General features: G+C 39.2%; 1 protein-coding gene across 4 annotated transcripts in view; it reads right to left on the bottom strand.

Moving 5' to 3' along the window:
- Window positions 1-531: 531 nt before the first annotated feature.
- The window catches only part of LOC106875443 (uncharacterized), a 124,531-nt gene continuing 108,901 nt past the window's right edge, over window positions 532-16,161 (bottom strand). For all 4 annotated transcript variants that reach the window (XM_089356710.1, XM_089356709.1, XM_052970199.2 and 1 more), the window contains exons 2-3: window positions 11,742-12,089; window positions 532-1,305 (exon numbers count right to left, since the gene is read on the bottom strand). In XM_089356710.1, coding sequence (XP_089212836.1) covers window positions 806-1,305; window positions 11,742-12,084 — 843 coding nt within the window. In that variant the 5' untranslated portion in view covers window positions 12,085-12,089 and the 3' untranslated portion in view covers window positions 532-805. The remainder of the gene's footprint in view (window positions 1,306-11,741; window positions 12,090-16,161) is intronic.

Below are 16,161 nucleotides of genomic sequence, written 5' to 3'. Positions count from 1 at the left end.
TACCTTCTCACCCTCATGCAACTACAGATTCCAATTTGAGTAGCTTAATCACTGACAGCTAATAAAATAAAGTAAATCTCTAAACTACCATTACTGCCCTCATTGAGATTTTATTGTTGTTGCCGTGGTGACAACCCTATATCATCAAGTAAATTTATTTATATATTTGTTTTAGATAGCAATTACTGAATGATAAATATGTTAGTTATAAGTTTCTAACATACCAGTCACTGGTTCACTGATATTTATGATAGCAATGCTGCTAAGGGAATGTTCATACAGTAAAAAATATCTCTAAGAAACTCTTTATAAGGCACCTATTATTTTTTTTACACTTTACTGATATGCATCAGCAAAAGGCACACACATACATGCACAGCATTAAATCTTTTTTTAAACATTTCATTTTACTTATTTTTGTTAATTTGTTAAAACTCACCATCAAGAATAATGACAAGTGTGAGCAAACACTTGTTTTATCTAAATTAAGACACACCTAGTTTTGTTTAAATAAGTGAGATACTCAACAACAAAGATAAAGTTTGATTTTATTCGAAAATCAATTTTTGTAAAAAATGCTTCCAACTCTTTGGAGTCAAACATATTCCTGAGATTAAGAGACAAAACTAAATTTCTTTCATTCTTGTTTTTCATCATTAAAGAGTAAATGGAAAACAAATTCTTTTTGAAAAAACAAACCCAAATCATCTTTTTTATCCTGTTTGTCAGAACAAGAGTATGGTGATGATATAAAATGAAAAACCATAAAACAAAACCATTTTGAGTTAGTAAAGCCAATAAGAGGTCAAGGTTTTTCTCCCTGACTTAGTCTTCTATTAATATCATCAACTACTTTTGGTAAATCCGCAACAGAATCTATAACATAGTGTGCCCCACTGTTACGTAGAATAATTCGTGAATGTTCCAAACGCTGTTCAAGAGCCTCTTCAGTGAGCTCTACCTCTTGTTCAAGACTGTTGATGTTCATATAATTACTGTATTTGCTCACACCAATACCCCAACAACCAGCCTCCAGTGCTTCAGCAATACCTGAAGCTGTATCATCGACTTTTATCACAGATTGAATAGGATGGATATCTAAAAGATCCATATTACGATAAATCATAAATGGTTTGGGACGGCATCCATTGATCACTTCATCACCAGCCACTGTAACATCTGGTCTGAAACCTTGTTTTGCTACATCTGCCAAAACAATATCTACCATGGAACGTACATAACCAGTCGTACTACCAATCTTAATATTGAAGTCTTTCCGAAGTTTTTGCATTGTCTCTGCAGTTCCTGTACAAGAAAGAAATTACCAAATGATATGGGTTATTACCAATATTATCATAAACATTATCATCTACATTATCAACATAATCTCCATCATTCCAACTATCATTAAGTCACATTATCAACATTATCTCCGTCATTATAATTATCACTGTTCCCATAACATTTCCATCATCAACACTACCAACAACACCCTTATCAGTATTATAATTACTACCAAAACAATCCTTATCAATGTCGCCATTATTTATTTGGATATTATCACAAGAATTTCTACCACTGCCATACTTACCATCAACATCACTATAATTACTATCATTAGTATAATCACCATTATTGTAATCACCTACAATAATGAGTGTCTGTTGTGCCCACTCTAAATGTCTTACTGAATATTGAAAGAATTAAACTAAAGGATTTAGTTTAGTCCTTTCAATATTTTCATCTCGAATCTGTTCATGATAAATTTTGTATTTCATACTTCAAGTACATACAAATACAAATACCAGTTATATCATAAGGTGATCTTTCCAATGATTATTGCTATTAATAACTACAACACTCATGTGTGAGATTGTTACAAATAAATAGCTAATGAGTAGGCGAATCAACTTCCATGTTGTGATATTTTGTCGGATTCAGCAAAGCTGGTTGTTATAAAGGCTATGAGATAGCCTTTATGAGATAGCATAAAGCCAAACCTTGACAGAAACATCAGCTTGGATCCCCATAAGAAGTATAGATACTTGGCAATTTTTCTGACAACTTCTGCAACCAAAGTAGACCAGTTATAATACCTGCATTTTCTTCTGTTCTGGTTTCCCCCTGCATCAAGATCTACTCAGATTCTTTTTTGTTTTCTTCCTATCACTCTTTCTTTTCTCACCATGGAGAAGGTACTCCATCATTGTAGAATAAAAACACATGCAAGACATCAGTCACACACTACAAGTCCTGTCTGAATTGTTATAAAGTAGGTTGCCATATGCTATTTCCATGGGCAAGTTCCAGCCAATGATGTCAAATCTGAAATGGTCTGGCAGCTTCTTTGGATATAAGGACCCTCAAGTGTTTGAGTTTGACAACTGGACACTAGTACCAAACATTACATGCAAAAATTCAAATAAGTTTCCAGCTATTTCAGGAAGCTGAAATGTTAGAACTATTATTGTCCAGTGATCTGAAACTAATCAATGACAGACACAAAATAGTTGTTATTGATGCTGAACTTGGAAGACTAAATGTAAAATTAGCCACAATCCAAATTATAAGACTTGTGAATGATGGTTTATTATAAATGAGACTGAATTTGGAAGATTAAATATGAACACAGTCATAATCCAAGAGACCTGTTGGATTATTATAAGACAAACTATCCTTCTGAAAAAGATAGGGACCAGTATTATAGACAAGTGTATGATGTTGTGTATGTAGTAAAGATATCTCTCTTATCAATAGTAGAACCACCTATTACAGGTACTAATTGAATGTCTCTATCCTCACAATAACTCAGGTATCAAGATCAATTTTTGCAGTGAGGTTGCTGAACCCATTGAATAGCTTCTGAGATGAGAAGATCTGCATATGCTGGGAGTTGGCACAGTATATGATGTCGGGCCTGTATATGAATCAGCCACCAAGGAGAAAACGAAATGAATGAAAACAGTCAAAACCCATGCATTACAAACACAAGCATAGTGTTTGTTTCATGAATGTATCCAGGACATCACTGGCACCTACTGGATTTTGTGATTGTCATAAGAACATAGAGCAGTCACAGCACCAACTGGGCTTCTGATCACTCTCTTATCATTGGCAAAGTTGTATCAAACTTTGGTCTGCTATTGAAATATTTGGGAAGACAGAAAGATGGCACTAACTAGTATGATGCCAATCTCTGTGTTACAGAATGCACAACACAAACCAGGAAAAATCCAACTCAAGAGACTTAAACTTACAAAGAAAATCTAAAGTTAATTGTCAGTGAATGACCAGGAAATGTGCCAACAACTGTTGGGCTGCTGTTAAGCTCCTCCATTGAACACATCTTTGCCAGTAAGAGTATCAGGACTATGTATGGAAGCATCAAGGAAACCATTCGTCCAGCTATGACACTCTCTTAAAATCAAAATTCTGACCAGTGCAAACATATGGAAAGGTCAGTAGTACCATTACCTGAAACTGTATTAAATAAAGAAAAGTTACAGAGGGTACCCTAACTAGCTTCCTAGCACTATCAGTTCTTAAGGAATTTGATAGTGATTCAACAATAGAAGAGCGAGACAAAAAGAGCCATCAACATTCACATTTTAAAACACTTGGAAATGAAACAAAGAAAATCAGAACTTCTGGACTCTTCTATTTCTCTTCAGTGTGCTGGAATGTAAGATATCACAAGACACTAACTAGCATCACAACCACCACAACTACTATATTCTTTTCTACTCTAGGCACAGGGTCCCCGTTTTTTTTGGGGGGGGGGGGGAGTCAATTAGATCGATCCAGTATGCAACTGGTACTTAATTTATTGACCCTGTGGAATTTGAACTCAGAACGTAAAGACAGACGAAATACCACTATGCATTTCGCCTGGCATGCTGTTTCTGCCAACTCGCCACCTTACCACTACTACTTTATTACCATTACTTAGTACTATCACTAACTTTTACTACTACCACATACCACTAACTACTACAGTTATTTCCACCATTCCTACTGCTACCTCCCACCACTACCTAACCAGTCACAGTGAAGACCCAAAATGCAGTAATTATGTGCAAGGACCATAACTCTGCTTGTTTAGTTTTGCTAGCAAAACATGTTTCATAGGACCCAACAAGGGGGTTTCCACATCACCATAAAAGCTGTTAGAAATAACAATCAAATTTCCTTTCACTAAATGTTTTACAAATAACCCTACAGTCCTGTAAAACGAGATTATTTTAACCATACAGAAGCTAATTTTTCAGTTTTGCAAAGGTTTGTGTTATTCATATTTTCTTCTATTATTCCATCCAGCAGGAGTCTTTTTACATATTTTCATGGATTACTTAGTGATTTCATTGTAAAATTGTTATGAATATTACTAAAGAAGGTGAGGACTTATACAATGAAATAAAATTGAACCTTGGCACATCATCAATTCATGCTAAGATTTAGCATATTTTTCTGGATAAAATATTTAAAATTTACAAATTGTACCTGGTTTAACTTTTTGGTACCAACCTGCCTGAGATCACTATTGATTCTGATACAAACTTCTTGTTTCACAGTGATCTAAATGAAAACTTTTCATTAAAAGTTTACATTAGCTTGTGTCCAAAAACATTAGCTTAATACTGGTTTCAAATTTTGGATCAAGGATGGCAATTTCAGGGAACTTCGATAACATCGACCCAGTATTCAGCTGGTACTTATTTTATTGACCCCTAAAAGGATGAAAGGCAAATCAACCTTGGCAGAACTTGAATAGAGACTGTGAAGGTGGACAAAATGCCACTACACATTTTACCTGGCATACTAATGATTCTGCCAGCCTGCCACCTTACATCAGCTTAATATTAACAATTATTTGACAAAATACTCCAGTATTTTCAAAAATTAACAGTGTGAAGTGTGGAGTTAAATACAAAGTGAGTAACAAAGCAGGTGGCTTTCTCTACGGAGATGCTATTGTTGTTTAGAAAAGGAAGAAACAAGGATTCTACTAAGTTGGTGAAGCTCCTTTTGATTAGGGACCAGAAGGATTGGCTGCAGTTTGGGAGGTTGGAAAGCTCAACAGTTATATGAAATTCAAAGGTATCCTTTGCAAAGTGGATAGAGGTCTTACAGGGGCTGCAAAGCTGGGTGAACTCCATACAGTTTTGGGTAGTGAGTAAGATTCTCCAGATTTTGTAAACCTTGTTTTTCGCCTGAACAGCAGCAACACAGCAATGAATAAACCACCTGGGGGATTGTTGTGCATAAGAAGTGAAGGGACTTGCCTAGAAGAATGGCTTCAGTCACTCTCTGAGCAGTTTGAAGGGTCAGGAGTGAAACACTTTGCTGCCATGGACAAGTGGCATGTCTACTTAATGGTCTGAGATCTGAGTGGAGGATAAAACAAGTTGGTGCAAAAAGTGCTGAGAATAGCAAAGGATTCAGCTTTTGCACCAACAACATCAGTGTGGGATGAGGTGTGAGAGAGCCATGAGGAGCTGTGAGAGTTGAAGTCATACAATATGATGACCTTAGAGTGCTACAATAAATGTTCTCAATATGGGATAAGATATAGCCTAAGTACTGCTGGCAGTTTTGGGCAGTTTGGAGAGCAAAAGAGGGAGAAAATGCATTTGGAAACGGAGGGAGTCTGGTGAACCAGTGCAACTGGAAGCCATTGTTGTTGAAATCCAAATGAGAAAAGTGAGAGACAGGAAGAGTGGAGTCTGTGTATGTACAGACACTACCTTTAAGAGAGAAGTTCCAATAGAGAATATATCCTGAACAGTGAATATGAGTTGTGAAATTTGAGCTTCAGAGAGAATATGATATATGGATTGCATGAATGTAAGAAGTTACATATGGGTTCAAAAGTTTGACAAAAGCTATCAAATGACTGAGAAGATTTAGAAATATTTTTTCAGTATCATGGAGACATATAGAGAGTAATGATACATGGACAGTTCACAGAAATCCTCATTCTAGAGGCCTGGTTCAAATGTTTGCAACAAATGGAACAATGACCACAAAGAAAGTAGTGGTGATTAGAATTATTACAGAAAAATACCTTACCAAATTTAGTGACCATCTTCTACACTCTGAGTTGAAATAAAGCTATAGTGAGCTGCTTTATGTTTCATGTTATGTTTCCCTCGGGTGACTCGCAGAGATAATATAACGAGTTATACAATTTAATTATTACATTTATTGTTCAATTACATACAAAGAACGCACTCACCCAATGTTCGTTATGAATTAACAAAAGTCATGTCCGCCATATATCTATCAATGACCTTTTACTACGACAGTCCCACAAGACAACAACAATGAAACAATGAACTCAGACGAACCACATGACACACGGAACGTCAGACGAATTACATATCTAACAGTCCATATAACACCTCCCCACTGAAATTGATGCTACACAAGAAGTATCAACAGCAAAGTCTCTCTTGGGTTTTACGGGTTCTCTTGGGTTTTACGGGTTCTCTTGGACCGTCTTGGGTTGTCTGGTCCATACTCTGGAACGGGTAACATGGTCTTGGGTCTGGTTTGTCTTTGTGTTAGTGGCACAGTTTCCGAGATCTCCATCGGGTGATCTGTTGCAAATTCAAATACAGTGTTTTCTGCATCACCAGGTTCATTGTCTTCCTCAGTTGTGTACCGCGGTCGCAGCTGTTCCCAGTGTCGTCTCCACATCGGGCCATGAGGTATGACCTTCACGTTAAAGCAGCGAGTACCCAATGACTTCTTAATGATTGCTGGTACCCATCGGGGATCTTTGTCTCGGCGAGGTCCATAGTATAGTGCATACACAGGATCTCCGGCCTTGTACTGCCTGGTAACTTTAGCGACATCAGCCGAGCTTGGAGTCACCTGAGACTTATGTGCTTCCTTAGACTGTTTGCCTTGAGCAATGTGTGTTGGCGATGGCAGCAGAGAATCAATCCTTGTTCGTATCTGCCGGTTATTCAAAAGTTCACTTGGAGAGAATCCACAGGATGTTGGTGTTCTCCGGTACTGCATCAAGAATTCTTGAAGTGCTCGTGTTGGCGGAAGAGAAGACTTCCTCAGAGCTTGTTTGAAGGTTTGCACCAAACGTTCCGCTGCTCCGTTGGTAGCTGGGTGGTAAGGTGCCCCTGTCAGGTGTGTGATCCCGCGTTCTTTGCACCAGCTCTGGAACTCCTCAGACGTAAAAGTTGGTGCATTATCGGTGACCAGTGTGTGAGGAAATCCGAAGTGCGCAAAGTCTTCCTCAAGCAGATTCAAAGTGGCTTTGGAGGACGTGGAGGAAGTAGGATGAATGCATGGGTACTTGGAATAAGCATCTGTGATCACCAGCCAATCTCTACCCATAAAATTTATTGCATGGTCCAGATGTAAGCGGCTCCACGGCTTTTCTAGTAACATCCATGGGTGAACTGGAGGCTTAGATGGCTGCCTTTGATGTTCGTTACATGAATCACATCGTCGACTGGCTATCTCTATAGCAGCATCGATACCAGGCCAATAAACAGCAGTTCTTGCTAGTTGTTTCATGCGTTCCATGCCAAAATGTCCAAGATGCAGAAGATTGAGGATCTTTGGCTGCAAGCTATGTGGAATCACAACTCTAGATCCATGTATAAGGCATCCATGACAGATACTAAGTGAGTTTGATAACTTACGGAACTTGTTGACTTCGTCATTGATCTCCATGTTCTTTGGTGGCCAGCCTTCACGGACGTAGCGCATCACTGCAGATATCACTGGATCTTTCCCTGACTCTTGACGGAGGACGTTAGCATCCACAGGTTGGACTTGAATACTAAGAGCTTTGATGGCACACACCATGTCTATGTCTTCACCATTTTCCTTTCTGTCAAAGTCGTTGTCATCACCGAATGGCAAGCGACTGAGGGCATCAGCATTGCCATGATCTGCTGATTTCCGATATTCAATGGTGTAGTCAAACTGGTTCAGCCACAGGGCCCATCGTGCTAGTCTGTTAGCAGCGAGAAGTGGCGTCCCTTTCCTCGGACTGAATAGTGATGTCAGTGGCTTGTGGTCAGTCACGAGTACGAATTTACAACTGTACAAATATTGGTAAAACTTCTGCAAGCCAAATATGATAGCTAGGGCTTCCTTTTGAATTTGACTGTAGTTACGCTGTGCAGAAGTAAGAGTCTTGGACATATTGGATATTGGGCGCTCGCTTCCATCAGGATAGCGGTGAAACAGGACTGCTCCAATACCAACGTTTGATGCGTCACAAGCCAATCCCAAAGTTTTGTTTGGATCGAAGTGTATCAGAACTTGACTTGATGAAAGTACATTTTTCAAGTGATCAAAAACTGACTGTTCCTCATCTCCCCACTTCCAAATAGTTGACTTTTTCGTAAGGCAATAGAGTGGCTCTGCTATACTGGCTAGGTTTGGGATAAACTTTCCATAAAACTGAACTGAACCTAGGAAAGATTTCAAGCTTGATTCGTTCGTTGGAGATGGCATCTTTAAGACTGCTTCGACTTTGGATCCCTTAGTGATCCCTTCAGCCGACAAAATGTGTCCAAGGTATTCTACACTGGGTAGTGCAAACTGGCACTTTTCACGACGACATCTGAGTCCATTGTCGCTTAGACGTGTGAGCAGACACTTTAGGTTGTTTAAGTGACTGTTTGCATCTTTCCCACTGATGAGCATGTCATCCTGGAAGACGGCCACTCCAGGTAGATCATGGGTCAGGTTTTCCATGATCTCCTGAAAGTAACCAGATGCTGACTTGATTCCGAAAGGGAGTCGTTGTTGCAGGAGTACTCCACGGTGAGTGCTGAGTGCGAGTCTGCGTTGACTTTCTGGAGCCAGCTTGATCTGATTATAGGCATCAGCAAGGTCTATCTTTGTATATCTGAATCCACCTCCGAGTTTCTGCATCAGTTCAGCAGGGAGTGGCATTGGATGACGGTGATCAGCAAGTTGGTCATTAATTCCCACAGAGTAGTCACCACAAATCCGTAGTTTGGGCTTCAGGTTGCTTGAAGCGTGTGCTTTACGAATCGGTACCACTGGCGTTCCGTATTCATTGAATTGAACAGGCTTCCAGATTCCCTTGGCGATGCCCTCTTCGTAACCTTTGGCCAGGTCATCACGAAGAGCAAATGGGACCGGACGTGCCTTGTGAAAGACTGGTGTTGCGTCCGATTTGAACTTCACTTCCAGTTCAAAGTTCTTGAGACATCCCAATTCTTGCTTGAAAAGATCTGGAAATTCATCACACATGTTGTGACAATCTTGCTGCAGGGAAACATAGGGCTCGCTTGAGGTCTTTGGATACATCCCTTCTGCACCTTCCCTCTTAGCTTGGCTGTCTATGATTTTCAAACCTAGAGCAGTGTCTACAGAAATTCCCAGAGTCTGGATAGCATTCCGACCCAGCAAATTAAGATCAGAGATCTTGGTGACTATGTAAGGTATAAGATCCTGCTTACCAGTTGTTGGATCCTTGGTTTGGCCCATGAAAGTTCCTAGAACAGGCAGGTTGTGCTTGCTGGCAGATTCATAGCGATGCTTGACATCCTGCAGCTTTGGTCTTCCAAGTTGTTTCCAGACTGACAAGGAAACAAAATTGCCTGTAGTAGCAGTGTCCAATTCCATTGTGAACAGTCTGTTCTGGATTGTTACTGGCACAATTAAACTATGAGTGTCTCGGGAAACTTCACCTAGGATCGCCTTGACTAGCTCAGCTTTTGTGATTCTTTTCACAGGAGTTTGTGAATGGCCATTGCGTTGCTGATGTTGTTTTTTCCTACACACCGCTTGCAAATGACCCTTTTTATCACAAAAATGACATTTGGTTTCCCTGAAAGGACAGTCTGTTGCTTTGTGGGCCTTTCCACATCGGCAGCATTTCTCCTGGTTTGTGGAATAAGACTGCTGATGTTTCTTTTGAGGACTCTTATTCCTGTTCTGCTGGACCTTGTACACCTGCTTGGTTTTGGAACCGTATACAGTTTCTTTTGCAACCTTTGCTGCGTCTTCAGTCTCAATGGCAACCTGGACAGCACGGGCAAAATCTAGTTCTGAGTCTTTTATCTTAAAAAGCGCCTTCAGAACCACTTCATTGTTAACCGAACATATGAATCTCTGTCTCAGAGCTTCATCCTGTGGGTTGGTGATCTCTGGAAAATCACAGGTAGCTGCATCCTGGCGTATACGTGCTGCCAGCTCCTGGAGAGTTTCGCCTGGCTTCCGCTGCATATCACTCCAAAACTTGAAACGCTCTCTCACAATGAAAAGTTTAGGGTCGAACTGTTCTTTCATGAAGTCAACGATTTCGTCCATTATCAAGTTGTTGATATCTTTAGGCGGATTTTGTTGGGTAGCCAGATTAGCAAGTTGTTTGTAAACAGTAGCAGTCTGATTGGTCAGGAACACTTGTGCCATGCGTTTTTCAGGTACAGCATTAGCAGCCACAAACGTACGGAATCTTGACCAGTAATCAGGCCATAGTTCTGTCGCTGAATCAAATGCAGTAAATGGTGGAATCGACACTGTTGTTGAAGCAGCTGAAAAATAGCCACTAGAATCGCCTTCAACTTGTCGAGCACCAAACAGTTTTAACAGAGCATCCATATCTCTCTGATGTTGTTGCATTTGCTTGTCCATTTGTTCCCTAAACAATTTAATAAGTTCTACTGTCTGTTTTTCAGCCATTGTTATTACGATGAATAATTTTACGGTAAAGTAAGCATGTATCCTATCGGCGACGCCAATAAACTCTGTTATGTTTCCCTCGGGTGACTCGCAGAGATAACATAACGAGTTATACAATTTAATTATTACATTTATTGTTCAATTACATACAAAGAACGCACTCACCCAATGTTCGTTATGAATAAACAAAAGTCATGTCCGCCATATATCTATCAATGACCTTTTACTACGACAGTCCCACAAGACAACAACAATGAAACAATGAACTCAGACGAACCACATGACACATGGAACGTCAGACGAATTACATATCTAACAGTCCATATAACATTTCAGTTTTCTGTGGTCAACAAAATTTGGAGCAGGCAAGTCCTAGGGATGATTTAATTAGTACTCTGCCTACAAATTGGTGCTACTGATAGAAATCATTATTATCACAATGATTGAAATCTTAGATTGACTATCTAAACATATAATAGTATTTAGTTGCCTCTTTATATATTCTGAATTCAAATCCTGCTGAGTTTACTTTGTATCACATTCCATAGAGATTCAACTATATACTGAAGTCAATATAATCAACTGAGATGAAATATATTACCATTATTTAATAATAACTACCTTTGAAATCATTAGGCCAAATGATCAGAAACTAATATGGATTAAGGTCAAAGGTTGCAATCATTTCACATCACCTGTTGTTAATACCCTCTCAATTGGATAACCAACAAGACGTCGCTTCTTCACTGGCTTCTTAACCCTAAAGGGAAAGGGTTTCTTTTCAGATGAGAAGTTTACAGTCACAGATGCATTAAAAATAGATACTTGCACTGTGAGATGATGTAAATGTTGATAGTTCTAACATACAACCCGATCTCTGGGAAGCAGACTTAACACAATCCCCTGGTCATTGAGAGGGAGACTTAACACCTTGTCTAATACCATCATTTGGTAATTGAGAAGAGTTAACATACCAGCTTGGAGGAGGTGACAGTTGAGAATCTAAGGTGTCACTTAATGTAAAAGATGAGAGCTTGATCCACACTTACCTGGAAGTAACTTGCTATACTTGGAAAGAACTGAGAGTTGTAAGGGCACAAAATCATGATACATTTTCTCAACATCTGAATGATCAGGGAATCTTCCATGTACTTCCTTCCATCTTTGTCTGACATCAACATTTTCTGTTAATGCTTTGATGTGTGCATCCTTCCGTAAACCCATTGGCACTCGAGCCTCAGACATTGATACAGAGACCCCATGTTTCTGGAAGACATCAACAAATGCGACAGCTGGTGCCATTACATAACGGTCAATTGTTGTGCCAGACCAGTCCAGTATAACAGCTTTCACAGCACCAGTGTACTGCCGTATATATCTATAGCTATTCATAATTTCTGGAAAAGAAAAAGTACAGAATTAGAATACTGATACCATTTGTACAAATGTGTGAGAGTGAATATGTGTACATGTATGTGTGCATGTGTATGTGTGTGCATGCATGTGTGTGTTTGTATAAATGTGACTACATGTGTGTAAGTGTGTAAATGCAACTGTGTATATGTATGCATGTGTGTAAGTATAACTGTGTGTGTATATATGTGACTATAAATGCATATGCAAGCCCATTATATAACGTCCAAGATTTTTAGCATTTAATAAACTTTTTATAACTGTACAAGTAACACAATGTAATTTCTACTTGAAAAGACTAACACACTACCACAAATTCAGATGGGATGGCTAAAGAAGATAAAATTGTTAATTGCATTTTGATAAGTTTTCAAGTGTACTTATGTATAAAAGCAGATACCTCCTATCATGTTTAGCTCTTGGGTGGCACTACATTCATTTTCTTTTTATCATTTAGTACAATCATCTTATAAAGACAAATAACATATTAAGTAATATATCAATAATTAAAAAGTCATAATATTATGACATTTATTAATTATTATGTAAAATAAGTAGAATTTATTTCTTTGAAGAGAAAGTTCTGATAACATGTTAACAGCTAGTGTAGTGTGTGTTGCTCCTTGTTGATTTTTCAGCAATGTTATTAGGCCACTTGTGATTTACTTTAATGGGGATTTTCATATAGCTCTGGGTCTAACAAGTCAGAAAATTTATGTTGCCAGCACACAAAAAAAAAACTGGGATAGAAGGTACCCCCATGGAACAGGATTTGCTGATATCTTACTTGAAGTCAGTCTTACAACATCTGGGTCTTTGATGGGTGTCATTTCAGCCAAGAACTATGCACGCTTACTTAATTGCCACAAAGTTCTGATGGAAGCCCTTGAGAGATTGATGCTGGCTTGTTTTCCATTTGGAAAACTATCAAACATCTCCCAGTAAGGAGACTGAAAATGCAGCATTGAATGATCAGAAAATTTGTTCATACATTGAAGAATACCTCCATTTCCGTGAGAACATTCACTCAGCCAACATGGAAAGACTGCTGTGCTTTGGATGTCATACATCAACCATGTTTAGTTGACAATGTGCTTTCTACAAGCTGTACAGTATACGCACAGTGCCTCTACCTTATGCTTGACCCTTTCTTCAGCTTTGGAGGACACAACTATGCCTGGTACCTTGCATTCTTTTAGATGTTTATTGCTAACATTGAACATTCTCATTCCAGTGTGGAGGATTTGCTAAAGAGAAGTGCAATCAGTGTGGCGAGATACTTTATTCCAGAAAATAGGTGTGCTGTCGACAAGACAATCAAAAAAACTTTTATGAAGCAAGCAAAATCAAAAGGTGGAAGTGGCTCGGCTGGAGCAGACATTAGTGGTCTGCAGACAAACTACAGTGCTTATCAATGATGAACAAAGTTAGGTAAAGAATGAGCCAAATTTCTTCAGGCTACATTTTTATCTAGTGGGAATGTCTGATGAAGAAGACAAAGACTGCAATATTGGGATGTTCACCCTTGTGAAATTGCAACTAGCAAGAAACTTGTCTCACGGACCATTGCAGCTATCAAGTGCTTCAACAACCCTTTCAACATCCCAGATGATGAGAAGTTGTACAATCTATTATCTGGCGCTCTGGTTTCAGAAGAAGTTGCAAAGGATGTCCTCACTGCTGAAACTGTTTGTAGGCTAGCAAAGGAAGACTTCATAGAAAACAGACTAGTGAAGAAGGATGGCTTTTTTGATTCTATTAAACACCCAAATTTGAAAACCATGGCATACATGCACAAGTCTGTGAAACTCTCATCTTCTCAAAACAAAGTTGTCGAGTAAAAGCAGCAGGTAAACATAGCGTTTCACTTACTTGTGGAGTCTTAAGCACAGATTGATCGGAAACTTGACCTTGACAAACTGATAACATACCCATTGATGCCAGCATTGGATTGACATGGATTTTTAGCAAAAACAGACAAATTGAAAGGCTTCAAACATGTGAAAGAATGTGATGATGCACAGTTACTTGATCCAAGACAGAGCTTCATCATAGAGGATGGAAATGCAGTGTTCCATTGCTTGCATGAGATTCCACAAACATTCGGGGAAATATCTCATAAGATGTTGGGATCTACTCTTCACCTGTCATATTTAGCACTGACATGTACAAGGAAGATTATGTAAAAGGGGTACAAACAGACAAAGTGCTGGAGACAAACTCATCCTGAGTGGTGAGAAAACAAAGCATCTGAAAGACTGGAAAGTCTTTCTTGCAAACGATGAGAACAAGACACAGTTCATTCAGCTTTTGCTCTCAACTTGGAGGAGTGAGGTGTCTGCCAACATTCTCACTGGACATGAGATGATACTAATATGTGAAGGAAAAGCTTGCCAGTTGACATCAGATGGACATTACACATTCTGTCAAGCAGTACACTCTCTCAAATCTTCACAGGAAGAAACTGACACTCATGTGATCCTGTATTGCATGTATGCCAAAGAACAGAGATGCAAATCCGTTTGCATGAGGAGTCCTGATTCAGACATATTTTTCATCTTACTTCAACATGCTAGATTCCTGGAAGGACTTCAAATTCTGTTTGAAACTGGAAAGAGCAACACACAACACTGTATCGATGTGACCAAGCTGGCTATGTCTTCCATGCTTGTTCTCTGTTCTGCATTGCTGAGTCATCATGCCTTCACCAGGTGCAATAGTACCAGTGCCTTCAAAGGGAAGGGGAAAGTGAAGGGACTGAAAGTCGTTGAAATAGATGAATCATTCCAGAAAGCATTCTCCAAGTTAGGGGAGTCTTGGGAAGTCAACGAGGAAGTGATGAATGAACTGGAGAGGTTCACATGTGTGCTGCATGGTAACAAAAGGACAAAAAAAGGTGAATACATTGTAGTTCATAATCTTGCAAGCAAAGTGCAGTAGGAAGGATTATTTCACAAAATCTAAGCAATTTGATCTTGCTTCACTGCCTCCATGTAGATATATCTGCAAGCAACATGTTTGGTGAAGCAACTTCCAGACCAGGATATGAAGGACATGGATGGACAATGGAAGCTGGAATCATAAGGCCAAAGTGGACAGAGGGGTGAGGTGATGCCCCATCAGTTAGTAGATATTCTGGAAGAAGAACTTGAAGATGAAACTTGCGCATCAGATTCTGATCCTGATAGTGACAGTGAACTTAGTGAAAGTGATTTCCTTGACAGAGTGGATCGGACAGTAATACTGAAATTGATGATGATTATTAATCAGAGACTTGAAATGACTCATGGTTCACAAATAATGTTTTCCTCTTTGACAATTATGTGGCATATGTGGATGGGACGAAGTCCAATGCATTACAAAGTTAACGAAACTAAGAACAGATATAACTGCCATGAAAATAAGATACAATCAAGTAAGAATTAGGATGAATACTTACAGGAAATGTATTAATTCAAATTTTAATGATCTAAAGGATGCTCAGCTGAGATTTTTAGCTCAATTTTAAAGCAAACTCGTACATCCATTGTTTTAATTCTGTGTATATACCTAACTACCGCAATACTTGAAATGGATCTTGTTTAAACTTGAGAGATAGAAAGTATTATACAAACTGGCATTTGTTTCAATATTAAAAATATATGGTACATTTCATAACGGCCATGTATAACAAACTGCTATGGTGTAGGGTCAACTTTTGACTTCTGTGGTATGACGTCAGTGTCTGGGGAGGCTGACCGGAAGGGCGAGTCGACTGGAAGGGGAAACAGGGCAGAGGGAGCCTCGATCGGCGTTCGTGCCCTTTTTCGAACGGGGCTGCGGTCAGGACAAGACGTGTTAAGCGACGGTCTAGGTGTGGGAAGGTTTGGGAGAAGCAGCTGCTATACCTGGTGTACCTTGGGTCGGGGCAAGCTTCAAGGATCGGATACCGCAAGACGAACTCGAAGTCGAGGAAAGGAAAACCGAGGTAAGGCGATTACATCTACTCGTACGCACACACCACAACTTAACAACCTCTTTGATGAAAATATTTGCATAATTTGATGTTTCATTTTA

This window comes from Octopus bimaculoides, chromosome 8, assembly GCF_046866305.1.
Source record: "Octopus bimaculoides isolate indiv1 chromosome 8, ASM4686630v1, whole genome shotgun sequence".
Classification (NCBI taxonomy): domain Eukaryota; kingdom Metazoa; phylum Mollusca; class Cephalopoda; order Octopoda; family Octopodidae; genus Octopus; species Octopus bimaculoides.
Note: the sequence above shows the minus strand (reverse complement) of the source record. Positions and strands in the feature narration are given on the sequence as shown.